A 16,340-nucleotide genomic window follows, 5' to 3' on the forward strand; every position below is an offset into this window, starting at 1 on the left:
CAAGGTACATCAACTGACAAAGTTTGATGATTCTAAACCAAATAGTACCCAAAATATTTTAATATAGCCATAAAATTTTAAAAGTAGATCACAATGACCTAGTCTTCAGTTTACGTTTTTCAAGGACCCATACTTGCAGCAAGTTTTATGATAGGCCTTAAAATGTTAAAAATATACTTCTAAAACGTTTTGAACTCGAATGCCTGCAAAGTTAAAAAAGTAGGTCACTGTGACCTACTTAAATAAATGTTTTATGGCCCCAAGATACATCATCTTACAAGATTTAATGATTCTAAACATCTCAGTATTTGAATTAATGACCTTAAATGATTTGAAAAAGATAAGCTATAAAATTCAAAAAGTAGGTCAAGGTGACCTCCTTTTCAGTCGACTAATTCTGCAGACCCAAGATGCATCAACTGACAAAGTTTGATGATCATAGGCATAAAATTCTTCAAAATATGCCTCTAAATCATTTTGAAAAAGAATGACAGCAAAATTTAAAAAAGTAGGTCACTGTGACCTACTTTTGAGTCAACATATGAGGTCATTAGATGCATCAATTGACAAGATTTGATGATCCTAGTCCCTATAGTAAGCAAAATATCAACATTTTAATAAAATGTAATTTTTGGTCAACTTTGAAGTGATCTTCAGACCACGCCCTTTGCCCCAGGGTGATGCCTTGAACAATTTTAATCATCAACATACATACCCTCATCCTTTTGTGTAAGTTTGGTGATAATATGCCCAGTGGTTCTTCATCAGAAGATTTTTTAGCAACCAGTACTTTTGGTTTTAATTACCTAATTATTTCCCCTTGTTTAAGGGTCACCACCCTATTTTAGTATAAATGGGAGCCCTTGGGCCAAGGATACCCTGTGACAAATTTGACAATAATTGGCCAAGAGGTTCTTGAGTTATGACCCATATTCTTAAAAGTTTACGCACACCGCACAAATAGCCATAGCATTAGCTCTTTGAGCCTTTGGCTCAGAAGAGCTAATGAATCCCATTGTTTGGCATGCCTAAACAAAGACTGCGCTAAAATTTCAAACATCTGCACTGAGTAGTTGCTGAGAAAACTGCGATAAAAAATTGTTATGGACAGACATACAGACACATGTCACACAGACAGACAGACAGACACACAAGAGTCCTTCAGAGGGGGGGGGGGTATAATAATAATGACACAGTAGCAATTATCAGTGTAAATTTATTAGCAAAACCAGGAAGTAATAGATATACAGAAGTTATAAACCAAATTAAAACAGTTCTTGTCTTATTAGTGCGTGTAAAACTTCTCAGATTATTTGTATTTAATCATATACTGTGGATAGTACTGATTCTTATCAAACACACAAAACACTCTTGGATTATCCAAATTATCTACACAGCAGTCATACAGCTCTGAATTGGGATTTTTAGGATCCACAGGTGGGGGCCTGGCATATTTTGGGTCTCCAAGAGCCAACTTGCCACACAATACTTTGACAAGGAACATATATTTGTTCTTCTCTTTGTCCACTTGGGCATACAAATCTGAATACTTTGCATCTGATGCAAAGTATGTACCCTTCCCAAATAAGGCCCCAACTCTCTCACCAGCAAGACGGAAATCTAGGTTATCTTTACAGATGACATCCACAAGGTGAGGTAAAGTACCATGAAAAAGCTCTCTCTCATTGGAACATCCACTGCCCCCATACAGTATTTCCATCTGATTGCGTTTTCTACAAAACAGAATATTTTATGTGCGATTCTGAAATGATAAATTAAGTATGAAATAAAGAATGATATACTACAATACCAGTAAGAGTCCTCTACTATACACTTCACACGATAGATTCTGACTCTGTGGTATACTATGATACCAGTGAATGTCATATATGCTTGAGACCTCTTTCCGTACACTGCACACAACAAATTCTATGGTACCTTTTTTGCAGTTAAAATAATATGCTCTTACATCTAAAATAAAATTGACATCTAGTGTTTTACTCAATTTGTAAACAATTTAAGAATCATAATTTAATAGGCCAAGACAAATTAAAAACAAGAGGCCCATGGGCAACAACGTTCACCCGAGTCAATATGGCCCTGCTGTTCTTAGTCAGCAGATTTCTTCTCCTATATATTCATATGTAAAGCTTTGATCGCCTGTTCAAGGCATACCTACCCCTCAGGTGCCATGTTTTGAATGAAACTGAATCTAAATTTTCTGAGGATGCTTCTATATTCATATAACTAATCATGGCTTTGCCGTTCTTGAAAACAGAATTTTAAAGATGTCTGCCACCCTACCGGGGGGGGGGGGGGGATGATTTGAACAAACTTGATCTACACTACCTGAAGATGCTTCCACATCAGTATGACTTATCATGGCTTTGTTGTTCTTGAGAATAAGATTTTTAAAGATATTTCCTATCTATGTTCTTTTGTTAAGGTCAAGATCTAGTAAATAAAAGGAGCCTACAGATTTCTCAAATTTGAGAAATAAATTCCTTTAATGAAGCTTTATAAGTATAGCTTGGTCAAATAAGGTGTTTCGGGGCATAATTTGTAGGTAAACAAGACGAAAAATCATATCTTAAACTTTCATTTTCAATGAAAAATTAAGAAAATCAGTCATCAATATAGGAGTTCTTTCCATATCGGACAAATTACATGTATCCAGATTGCCTACAGTCTCTCAGAAAATGGTATTTTGTATGTTCTTAGCCTCTTCTTTAAAATAATATTAAATTGAATATAGGTTTCGGGATTACTTTTCACATGATTTCAAATTGAATTCCAGAAAAATACTTTATTTTCTACATAATTCTTTTACAGCTGTAAAGTACAGGAAAAAGAAAGTTTATTTAATTAGGATGTCATAATGGATCTAGCATCAAAAATGCAGTCTAAAATCATTTACTAGATCTTGACCTTAAACTTTGATCCCCCATTTTTGCCCCATCCTACTACTGGAGGATGCCTTGAACAAACTTGAATCTACACTACCTGAAGATGATTCCATATCAATATGACTAATTGTGGCTTTGTTGTTATTGAGAAGAAGATTTTTCAACATTTTTTTTTCTATACATTCCTATGTAAAACTTTGATCCCCCATTGTGGCAGCACCCCCCAGGAGTCATGATTCGAACAAACTTGAATCTACACTACCTGAGGATGATTCCATATCAATATGACTAATTGTGGCTTTGTTGTTCTTGAGAAGAAAATTTTTAAAAATTTGTTTTCTATATATTTCTATGTAAAACTTCGATCTCCCATTGTGGCCCCACCCTACCCCCAGGGGTCATGATTTGAACAAACTTGAATCTACACTACCTGACAATGATTCCACAGAAGTTTCATATTTTCAACCACAGTGGTTCTTGAGAAGAAGATTTTTAAATGATGCCATTAATTTCATATGAAATCTTAATTATCTCCCCTTGGGAGAAGGTGTGGCCCTTCATTTGAACAAACGTGAATCCCCTTTACCCAAGGATACTCTGTGGCAAGTTTGGTTGAAATTAGCCCAATGGTCCTTGAGAAGAAGATGAAAATGTGAAAAGTTTATGAAAACAACGACGACAACAGACAACGGACAAATTTCAATCAGAAAAGCTCACTTTAGCCTTCGGCTCTGGTGTGCTAAAAATGGAAAAAATTATTTGCATGCATTTTCCCCACTTAAGTGAAGAACAGTGATTTATCTGGGAGGTAAACATTACCGTTACATTGCAAAAAATTTCAATTCATTACTGCTATATTTCTTAGAAATTTAGGTGATAAAAAGATTTTACACATTTTATTTTATTACATTTTATCAACAAGACAATTGGCTATTACAACTCATTACCCCTACATATTTGGTACAGAATACGAGTTCTTATTCAATATGATTCACTCACAGTGTAATAGTATACAATTATGGACTCTTTCGGTGGTGAATATGGTTTGTTATTCACCAGAAAAATATCAATATTGACCAAGGCAAAGCTGAGGTCAATATTGATATTTTTCTGGTGAATAACAAGCCACATTCACCACTGAAAGAGTCCATAATTGTTTTATTATATAGTCCGAATTTGAATAAATAAGACATTGAAGACTGTATGACAACTCCATTTTTATTTACAAACTTCTGTCGTAAAAAAATAAAAAAAAAACCCAGATTACAAGTTTAACTTCCGTGTTTTCCTTTTGTTATGTGACATCAAAATATTTAGAAAATAATTCTGCGATAAGTTGTCTAACATTTTTCCTGCTTAGATACACAGCTGGCTCCGGCCGTTGCAACCTTTTTAAGGTGTTCATTGTGATGTCACAATGCAGCTGCACGCGCACAGACCCTCTGGTGAATATGACTTCAAATACATTGAATATGTAGTATTATGAACTGTTTGCATTTGTATAGATTATATAGGTACTAAAAATAGACTAGTATATAATAAAGTACAATTTGGATCTAATCCAAATAGAGTTCTAATTAATATAATTCATTCAGTCTGTAGTCAAAATACAATTATTTAAGCATCTGTTGACTGTGTGTTTTATCCATTAACAATTCTTGTTTTTAAAACTTTCAAAAATGTTTTATTAAATAAAAGATTTTAAATAAAAAATTGGAGAAAAAATATCCTGCTCAAAGTCCTACTTTCATCTCCCCTTGTTGAGCATGGGGAAAAAAGGTCTTATGCATGTACATGCTATACTTTAAATCAATCTGTAGATAGATAAACCTCTGGCTAACAAAAGAGGCAATGAAGTGGTAATCTATACTTTGAAATGTAGCGGTAAAGTATCCTTTTTTGTTGCAGTATTGAGTATGTAGCTGTTATGAATATTTTGAAAATGTAGTGGTAATGATATGCACCCCAATGTGTTCATCAACACTTTGCCATCTTTTATCCTTTTTCCTGGGAGTATATCTTCAGAAGATTTAAAAAAAAAAAATTCTCTTTTTTCCATGACAAGAGCCCAAGGGCCTTGAATTGCTCTAGTGATAAATTGTATAACCTGTCACTTGTATCTGAAGCCTCTAAGTATCCTGTTTAATTAGAGAATTCTAAAAGTAGGTCATCATGACCTACATTTTTGGTTAAAACACTCAGGACCCAAGATGCTTCAACTGACAAAGTTCAATGATTCGAAGCATCTTAAATATTCAGATATAGCCAAGAGATTCCAAATATTTAAATATTGCCTAGAAATTTTGAAAGTAGGTCATAGCAACCTAATTTTAAGTTGACACATTCTGAGGACTCAAAATACATCGACTGACAAATTTTGATGGTTGAAAGCCAATAAACACCTGAAATATTTAAATATAGCCATGAAGTTTCAAAAGTAGGTCACAGTGACCTACTTTTCAGTTGACATACTCCAAGGACCCAAGATGCATCAAATGAAAAAGGTTGAAGATCATAGGCCTTAAAGTGTCCAAAATATGCCTCTAAAAAAATCTGAAAATGAATATCTGCAAAATTCCAAAAAATAGGTCACTGTGAATTACCTTTTTCAAAAATGTTTTAAGGCCCCAAGATGCATCAAATTACTGGGTTTGATGATTGTAACCTCTCAGTATCAGAAATAATGACCTTAAATGTTTTGAAAAAGATAATCCATATATGTAATTCAAAAAGAAGGTCAAGGTGACCTATATTTCAATTGACATACACCCAGGACCTAAGATGTATCAACTGAAAAAAAAAAATGATGATCATAGGTCTTAAAAGTGTCCAAAATATGCCTCTTAAACAATTTGAAAACAAATACCTGCAAAATTCAAAAAGTAGGTCACTGTGACCTTCTTTAGAGTCAACATGATATGAGTTACTATGATGCATCAACTGAAAAGCATATCAAAGATTTAACAAAACGTAATTTTTGGTCAACTCTGAAGATAGCTTGAGACCATGCCCTTTGCCCCAGTGCCTTGAACAATTTTTAATCTACAACATATCCTCACCCTTGTATGTACCGGGTAAGTTTGGTGATAATCTGCCCAGTGGTTCTTGAGAGGAAGATTCTTTAGCAACCAGTACTTTTGTTTCTATTTTCCTAATTACCTCCCCTTGTTTAAAGGTCTAACACAAAGAAATAGCCAATCAAAATGAACTTGGTCAATTATAGTTCTGTATTTATAGAGACTTTTTTCTCTCTCCTTTTTTCATTTTCAGCAATTGTTTTTAGGCCTACAGTATTAATTTTGGACTCATGTACTAGAAATATCATATCTTTAGCAGAATTGTGCCACTGAATTAAAGAGAACTCTTTTTTTAGATGTCCATGATGCAACTTCCTGGATGGTGTGTAGGCTGTTTGTCAACATGTGAAACCCACATGTATTTGGGGGTAGGTATGTTTACACTCAATTTTCTTTCATAAGGCAGATTTTTTCTGATCTCAAATTTTTGTCTCAGCATTAATCTTTATTTTTTCTATCAGGAATTATCTGCTGAGAGTCTAGTTAATTAATTAATTTAATTAAAGCTATAAAGTAACATGTAGTGAAATTAGTTCCTTGTGTGAGACCTTAAGGGTCACATCCTTAGTTTTAGTACTAGATATCATTGAGATGGTGGCCATCTCAAAGGGCCCCGCTTTCAGCAACAAACATGAAAATGTAAGGTAGCTGAAAAGGGTTTATTTTGAAGAGGAACATTTGTGTACCGGTACTATTATGGGATGTATTGTTTGAGTCTAAAGGGCTTCTATGTCATCCTTATTATAATAAAAAATGGCACGAAAATCATGAGTGCTCCATATCCTCTATCAAAAAACGGCACAAAAATCACGAATGTTGCATATCCTCTATGAAAATTGTTGCATATCTTCTATCAAATTATGGAAGGAAAATCGCAAATGTTCCGTACCCTAAGTCAATTGGTAAAGTTTGAGGCTGACTGGACTCAGGGAAAGAAATTATGCATCAAACAAAGATTTTAAAAAGACAGGCTATTTTTGACCTTGACCCTTGACCTAGAAACTTCATCGAAAGTCACTGCACATCTATTGACCAGTGGCACTCTGTGAAAGAAGTTTGAGCCAGATTGGACCAAGGGGAGAGAAGATATGCTCCAGACAAGGACTCTTCATATAATTCTGCTATGACCTTAACCTTAGACCTAGAAACATGGTTCAAGGTCACTGCACACCTCTTACCCAAAGGCACAATGTGGGTGAAGTATGAGCCAGATTGGGCCAAGGAGAGAGAAAATATGCTCCACGGACATGAATATAAACAGAGAGGCTATTTTTGACCTTGACCCTTGACATAGAAACTTTGTTCAAGGTCACTGCACATCCATTGACCAGTGGCACTCTGTGAGTGAAGTATGAACCACATTGGACCAAGAGGAGAGAAGATATGCTCCGGACAAGTATTTTTCATATAATTCTGCTATGACCTTAACCTTAGACCTAGAAACATGGTTCAAGGTCACTGCACACCCTTTACCCAAAGACACTTTGTGGGTGAAGTATGAGCCAGATTGGGCCAAGGAGAGAGAAGATATGCTCCGGACAAGAGATCTCGGATGGACAGATGGACAGACTGATCACTATAGGGCACCCACAGAGCGGGGCCCTAATAAATGAGACCTCTTGGGCCAAGGGTGCTCTGTGACAAATACGACAAAAAATTGGCCAAGAGGTTCTTTGGCTCAGAAGAGCTAAAAATTTAAGCCCTTCATATTGGGGTCCCCCCTTAGTTATAAAGGTTATGACTTTACAAATCTTATATGCAAACTACATACGGATTCTGAATTTAACCCCTCATCCTCGCGTCATTAGCTTGAAGAAACTTGAATGACATGATTTGGAAATGTTTGCATATTAAAATGATTTAGTATCTGTCTGCTACTCTCTGAATTAAAAAAAATCAATTAATTCCCATGTGAAATTTTGAACATATGTGCTAATCATAACTTGGCTGTTCTTGAAAAAAAAGATTTTTCCTATATATCCTTATGTTAAACTTGATTGACCATTGTGGCATCATGATTTGTAAAATCATGAAACCTACACTACTTGAGGATGCTTCCATATCAACATGACAAATCATGGCTTTGCTGTTCTTGAGCTTTTTTTGAATTTTACTTTTTTTATTCCTTTGTAAAACTTGGAACACCAATGGCAGCCTGCACTACCTGAGGATGCTTCTATATAAATATGACTATTAATCATGGCTTTGCTGTTTTTGAGATTTTCTACCATTCGAAACTTTGATTGCCAATTGGAGCCCCACCCTATCTTATTTGATCAACACTGAATCGACACTATGTAAGGAAGCTTTCACATATGTTGCATACTTCAAATAGTTCTCTAGAAGCAGCCACTGGGGGATTTTTGGTCAGAAAACTTCAGTTGAACTTTTGGCTCAGATGAGATAAGAGTTGAAATAAAGTTACCATAAAAAAATTATCAGACTTACAAATAATAACATTCCCAGCAATAAAGATTTTGGATTCTTTCTATTGTTAAAATTTTGGCCTGTCCTAGTGTCTTTTTGAATTTATCAGCCACCATTTGGTATTCCTTCTGCAACATACCACCACCATCAGGAGAGAGGGGAACTCTTCTGAACGGTTCACGGCCCATTGTCTCCCAGTCTGAGGGAATTCCTACACCTTTCTTTGTCACAGCTAGGTTTGATGTTGTAGCCTTTTTAGACAACCTGCATAATTTATTTATAAGATTTCATGGAAGTCATTCAATCAAAGGATCGCTGAAACTTAATTATAATTTGATTTAGACGACTGTCTTAACTTTCTATTTATATAAACAATTACTCACATGACCATAAAGTGCTTGACCATCTCATCCTCAGCCAAATCCAGGGGGGACTTTTTCTCCTGATTTTTAATATTAATATCAGCCTTTGCCTCCAACAAAGCACATATAATTTGTGTACCTACATTTTTGTCTTCTGGTTTCATTTGTATCAGCTACAAAGGAAGAAAATTATTTTGCTTTAAAATTGGGGCTGATATGCAGATATTATTTTTGAAAATAACTGCATAGTTTTTTGTCTTCTGGTTTCATTTGTATCAGCTACAAAGGAAAAGAGAATTATTTTGCTAAAAAATTTGGGTAGATAGGCAGATTTAATTTTTGAAAATACCTACATAGTTTTTTTATACAAAAATTTCAATTGTTAATACCAGTAAGAATAGATTTTATTGTTTATTCTTGCAATATCATTGTATAAATAGCCTCTCCTTTATCTCCCTACCTGATGATTAAAAAATATTAAAATATGTCGGATGGAACTAGAACTGTCCAAAATGGACTAATATCCCCCCCCCCCCCCTGTTTTTTTTTCAGAAAAGGTACCAAGTCAATAAAGGTTTTTTATGGATCTAGCATCTTCCCAAGTCAAGGGTTTCTGATCCACTCCGCTCCACATAAACCCTTGACCAAATAGACTAAGTTTGACGGGGTTAGAAATGCACTCTCTGATTGGCCTAATACAAGTTTGCATGAACCAATGAAAAACATTGTTTTATTTAACCTGAAACTAAATTGTAAACAGAAAAACAAGCCAGTTTTAGTCCAGTAACATCTTTACCATTAATTACCACTGAATAAGCCAGTTAAAGACTTGTCTTAACTTTTTAGTTAATGTTATTTTGAATTTATTACCAACTTCTAATATTGTTTCGCATTCACTTTTTAATTCACTTACTCTGATTGGTCAATAGCAGAGGTCAGTAGAGTTCAAAATGTGAAATCTCTCAAGATGGCGCGATAGCAAACCCCATCAAACTTAGTCTATTTGGTCAAGGGTTGATAAGGAGCGGATCAGAAACCTTGACTTGGGAAGATGTGGATCTAGAGGTGTTCAAAATTTTCTAATATTGATTGACAGTCAAAAATAATTAAAATTCAATTACAATTTAAGGAGCTAAGCTAGTACAGCCTAAAAAATCATCAAAATACTAATCATTATATTGTTTAGATTGTAAAAGTTGATGCATTGCAACCATCTGTCATATGTGTGAGACATAATGCTTTGCAATTACATGTAGTTTGTTGATAACAAGAGACCCAAGGGCCTTAACGGTCACCTGAGTATAAAACAATAATCCATAGAGGATCCATAGAGTATAAAATAAACTGAAAGAAGAAGCTTTTGTAAATCTTTGATCGTCCATTGTGACCCCACCCTATCCCCAGAGCCATGATTTGAACAAATTTGAATCTACACAGCCTGAGGATGTTTCCATGTAAATATAACCAATCATGGGTTTGCTGTTCTTGAGAAAAGATTTTTTTTCAAGATTTTACTATGTATTCCAATGTAAAACTTTCATTGTCCATTGTAGCTCCACCCTATCCCTGAGGATCATGATTTTAACAAACTTAACGAACTTGAATCTACTACCTGTAGACGTTTCCACATAAGTTTCACCTTTCTTTGCCTAGTGGTTATGGAGAAGAAGATTTTTCCAATGTATTCCCATGTAAAACTTTGTTCATTCATTGTGGCCAATTCCTACCCCTGGGGGTCATGATTTGAACACACTTGAATCTACATTACCTGAGGAGTTCCCACATAAGTTTCATCTTTCTTGGCCCAGTGGTTCTGGAGAAGAAGATTTTTAAAGATTTTTTCTATGTATTTCTACGTAAAACTTCAATCATCCATTGTGGCCCACCCTGCCCCTGGGAGTGATGATTTTAACAAATTTGAGTCTACATTACCTGAGGCTGTTTCCATACAAGTTTCATCTTACCTGGTCCAGTGGTTCTTGAGAAGATTTTAAAAGATACCATTAATTTTTCCTTAACTCTTAATCATCTTCCCTTGGAAGAAGGGATGGCCCTTCATTTGAACAAACTTGAATCACCTTTACCCAAGGATACTTTGTGGCAAGTTTGGTGGAAATTGGCTCAGTGGTTCTTGAAAAGAAGTCGAAAATGTGAAAAGTTTATGCACGACACACACCCAAAAGACGATGGATGAAAACAGATAGCAATAGGTCACCTGAGTGACTCAGGTGACCTAATTAAAAAAAAAAAAATGAAAACATCATATTATACAAACTCAAATTAGTCTGAATAACTTAATCTATACCAAATTAATGTTGGAAGTAAAAGACTGGCCATCAATTGACATAATGCTATAGACTGCAATTAAGAAAGAGGCCAGTTCTGCCCAATTTCCAAAGAATACAGATAACACCTGCTTGATCAGAGATGCTCTAACAGAAATGATTGAGACAGCTAGCTTTCCTATACTGAACTCATTAATCAATCTTTAACAGAATACATGTCCACTCATTACTCCCAAGGGATGAATGGATTTGCACTATCTGCTTTGTAGTCTGTTGTGCAATAGACAACTATAAAAACAAGAGGCCAAGGCCTTACAGGTCACCTGAGTATCATTTAACAACTTTCACACAATTGAATTGGGTTCATGTTTTAAACCAGAGGCCATGACATTAACAATTTTGAAAGAGGTACCCTTGCTTATCAGAACTATACACATCATTTGTTTGCTTAATACTAAGAAGCAGAGCAGAGGATTATCAAAGAAATAATGCAATTTCACTAAATACTGTAAACCAACTTTTATTCGCGTATGAGAAATATTCGCGAATTTACCTATTTTAACTCGCGAATAATAATCACAGCGAACCACTTATTTTGCTTTGTATTTGTAGAGAAAGTTTCCTCAGTCATGAAAATTAATCGTCGCGGATTGTTTTCAAATTGACGAATCGCGAATAAAAGTTGACGCGAAAAATAGTTGGTTTACAGTAATCAGTAGAGCCCCCACTTCACAGTTTTTTTTTTTTTCATTTTTAAGATTTTTTTTAAGGTTTTAAGGGGATGAAGGACACATGGTCACATGACTCTGTTTAACTACGTCATAGTCTCCGTTTATATAAGTGCAAAATGTGTAAAGCTTCAGTTCTTGTATAATTTTTTGACAATTTTTTAACTTTAATTACCATCTTATATTTAAAAAAAAAATTAAAAAGTTTTTTATTTAACATTTTGTAAACATTAACAAATTATGAAAAAGATTGATCCACTCCTCTGTTTCCCTAAACTGCGCGTCCAACAAGTCGGTGACATCATACACGATCTGTTAGTACAGCAAGATCATACTCGGTGAACAGAGGGGCAGTATTATTATGTAAAAACAGGTCTTAATCAGTATATGATGAAATATTTTGAGAAACGGGGAACACAAAAATGATTTTTGCATGGCTGATGACGGAAATCTTATGTAGGTATATCTTATTTCGCTTATTTAGCTTACGTGTGACATCATAGTTGGTTTTTCCCGTACTCGAGAAATGTAACATGACACGTTTTTGTCATGCTTGTGTCCTCTTTAATCATGTCCTGTGAAATAATGAGGTCAGCTTCATCATTCGAAACTTTTACAGTTAATCAATAATTTGAAGGATTTGCATTTCAACATAAATTAAAAAATATTGAATGATAGAATTTTTTGTAAATTACGTTTTCTATTGTTTGTCTTAAAAAGTGCACAATTTTCCCTATCCAGATGCAGTGTGATAGACAAAACTTGCTTTTTCGAATTTTAAATCCTAGTTATACTCTGAAATATTTTAAAAGATACATGTCCACTCTGATATTTTTTATGTATGCTTAAAAAATCCCATTATTGAGAGAGTAATGTGCCCGGAAACATGGAGAATTAAAACTCCACTTAGATACTGTAGGGCATAGTATTTGTCAATCAATAGCTCCAAAATAAGGTAAGAAACCTAATGATATAACTGCTTTAACATATGTGGGACATACTTAATTAGATATATACAAAATATGAAAAAAATTGAATGGCAAGTATTTTTTCAGCTCAAGGTCCTTCTCCTCCTTAAGTTTTGTAACCAAAAAAAAAAGCACCTTTCAAAGGTCACAGTGATCTTTAAACAGGTTGGAGAGAATACTCGAAATTGGGTATTATCCGTGAAATCGCGTATAGTCCCCGATATCAGGGTATTGCTGAATCTGCGAAATCCGGTATCCCGTGCAACTTTCTGTAACAGCAAAAAAATTAAACAACGGCGCATAATGTCAGTTAGTGTTACATGTACATCAGTATCTTGGGGATTTATTTTTATTGAATTCAATTTATATGGTTGTCTGACAAGTTTAAAATCACACGACAAGCACTGCTGGGGTAGCACAGAAGACACGGTAGCATCATTATTTTTCAATACAATTTCTAAAAATAAATAATTACATGTCGTTTGTGTTTATTTCCCAATATATTATTCCGCAAGCTTAATTTCCTAACTCATGTATTATTCACAAAATGTAAAACTTTGTAGAAATTTAACGACTAACGCAGTGTTATGTTATTTTTACTTAGAAAAGTATGGCGCCCCTTTCACGTTAAATTAACATTATTCCTCAGTTGGTAAGTATTTCTCATCCATATAGAAAGCCGACGTTATCGTAAGGGGAAAATAAAATAAATGTAAAAAAAAAAAAAAATAAAAAAAAACAACATATGGGAGAGCAGGTCGAAAAATGATAAAATATGAAACAAATTTTAATATGTACATGTACTTAAATAGATTTTTAAAAATATATACAGTGTTTAATTTCTAAAAACAAATAACTACATGTCGTTTGTGTTTATTTCCCAATAAATTATTCCTCAAGCTTAATTTCCTAATTCGCGCATTATTCACAAAATGTAAAACTTTGAAGAAATTTAACGACTTACGCTGTCATATGTATTGATATATAGGTAAAGTAAAGATTATATAGTAAAATCATCATTTCTTCCTATGATGTATGTATGCAGCGCAGTCCTGCAATTCCCGTGGGAAAGAGGAGGCGCTAATTTTTTAAGAAAACAAATTAATGTCAATTTAGCATGGAAAATTTCATTCAAAGACACATTCAATGTTTTGCATGCATTTTGATCGATGCAAGCGACGTTACTTTACCTGTATGTGTTTGTGTGGAAATTGAGAGCAAGAAGTCATGTTAAAAGGATTTTTTTGGCGGGGGGGGGGGGGGGGGGGGGGTGTCATATATATAAAAAATCCAATTCGGATTCATGTGCTAATTTTACATTCCCAATAAAGAGCTAATATTCAAATAATATGAATTTTATATTAAAGTTTTCACATATCTTATTTTGTAAATAATTATGAACAAACTGAAATGGAACCTCGAATGTAATTCTTCATCGGATATTTAAATTTCTTACAAACTGGAGCCACTTCCTTTTTTTATTATAATATTGGATAGACAGGGTAGATTTTCCCTTTTGTAGTATAGTTTATGGTATATTGCTTTATCATGCCTTAATAAAATATTTTACAAAACGCGTTGTTTGGTTCTAGACAGTACATCACACGACATGGAAAAAAAACTTCATAACTCACCGTCTTTTTTCTGTTCTTTTCATCATTATATTTAGCTATTTTCAATACTTGTCATACGTGGTAGGAAATAACAGGTGGCTATTTTAACCTCGTATTGTTTCGGTATATAAGCAATTACTGCATGAATGTATTGGAGATATGAAGAATTCTATTCACTCAAAAGGGCAATATAGGGAATATGATTTTTATTAGTTGAACAGATCTTCCCCCTTTATCATGCAATATTTACATTTGCTGTGTTTTTCTATTAAGCCAACTGTGAAATTGATTTGAAAGTCATTTTTGTGTATACTCACGCGTAGAAATATACATGGTGAAACTCGCGCTAAAGTGACGTCACAATGAGGCTACAGAGACGTGAGTAAAAATGTAACGATATAGGGCAGCAAGAAATTCAAATATTGAGTATATTATTGGTGTTTTGAACTTGAAAAATGTAAATATAAGGAATGTTTTTAAGTTTAGTGTGAATTATTGGTGTGTAAATCACACAGACTTGCACGTAGGCATATTTTTCATGAAGCGCTAGCGCGCTTCATGAAATATGCCTACGTGACAAATCTGTGTGATTTTCACACCAATAACTCACACAGAACTTAAAAACATTCCTTAAATGAATATATAACATTCATTGACGTTTAGCACCAAACTCTGCAATGAAATTTTATATATTTTTTTTAATTACTTTGAAAGGGGGTGTCCCTTGCATAACATACATGCATAACACATTCGAAGTCGTTTTTTGCTTGTCTGAGATGGGCCGAGTAGTTGCGATCAGACAAGAAATAATTGAAAAATGAATTTTTCTCTAGTAATCAGTAATAACAACCCCCCAAAATCGCCGAAAAATGGTAAAATATTGCTGACTCAGCAAAATTAAACGATCAATAGTTATTTTCTCTCACAAGCTGTGTTGCTAAGAACATCATTGTCATTGCTAAAATGTTGGAGGCATGTTGAATCCTAAGGAAATTTTAATATTTTTTTAAAATTACTTTTATTTGTCATTCTCTTTTTGTAAAGCAGATGTACTGGCACATGTTCATGTACAAGATATATATGGAAGGAATGCTATTCTGCAAATATGTACATATTTAAATGATAAAAAAATCAACTCATGAAAATAGATTCGTGACCCCCCCCCCCCCCCCCCCCCCAAAAAAAAAAAAAGAGTACATATGTACATGTTATACTGGATTTTTAGCCATAATTTGAAACATCTTTACCATAAAATAGTTTATACATTTATAATAAATTTGATTTTATGCACAAGATGAATGTGAAAGCAATTAATGACGCATAATTGGATACGATAGATAGTCCCCTGTTCACACGTGACATTATTTAGTGTGTGAAATGTGTTTCCGTATAATTTGAGTTATTTACAAAATGTTCATGTTTGTTGTATTGATGTGGAAATATTATAAATTCCCGACTTTGGATATTTTACAGTTTTGTTGTGTTGGGTATGACTTTGAAGAAGTTGCAAATACTTTTAATATTATGAAAAATATAAAGCAGAATGAAAGCCTGTTTGGGTAAAGATCATGAAATGCACGAAGCTCCACGGGTATTTGTTGTCATATGTGCATTAAATAAGACTTCCAGATGTTACTTGGCTAGTGATACCTTAAGATAACATTCATCTCTAGGTGAAAATTGACTCGGTAAAATGCGCCATCCCATTGTTTAAGTTTTATAAAGTAATTACACCGCCTATACCTGATTTCGCGGATACGTTACCCCGAATTCAGGGACTATATGCGATTTCATGGATAATACCGATTCTGAGTATTCTCTCCAACCTTTTAAATAGGATATGACACACCCTATTCTACCTTTCTTAACGTAGGCCGCGGGTTTGCAGGCCATTTGAAAGTGTCCGAAAACATACCATGAAAATTAGTTATATGAATCCTCTACCTTCGTTTTATATTCTCTGAAAATTTTATA

The 16,340-nt window shown here is 34.2% G+C and overlaps 1 protein-coding gene across 1 annotated transcript in view; it reads right to left on the reverse strand.

Annotated features, from left to right (window-relative positions):
* Positions 1-1,196: 1,196 nt before the first annotated feature.
* The window catches only part of LOC133188450 (E3 ubiquitin-protein ligase MIB2-like), a 185,047-nt gene continuing 169,903 nt past the window's right edge, over positions 1,197-16,340 (reverse strand). The window contains exons 17-19 of the mRNA XM_061323886.1: positions 8,794-8,945; positions 8,432-8,674; positions 1,197-1,733 (exon numbers count right to left, since the gene is read on the reverse strand). Of these exons, the coding sequence (XP_061179870.1) occupies positions 1,310-1,733; positions 8,432-8,674; positions 8,794-8,945 (819 nt within the window). The 3' untranslated portion in view covers positions 1,197-1,309. The remainder of the gene's footprint in view (positions 1,734-8,431; positions 8,675-8,793; positions 8,946-16,340) is intronic.

This window comes from Saccostrea echinata, unplaced genomic scaffold (assembly GCF_033153115.1).
Source record: "Saccostrea echinata isolate AGI-Se365-2 ecotype Australia unplaced genomic scaffold, CSIRO_AGI_Sech_v1 ptg000016l, whole genome shotgun sequence".
Lineage (NCBI taxonomy): Eukaryota > Metazoa > Mollusca > Bivalvia > Ostreida > Ostreidae > Saccostrea > Saccostrea echinata.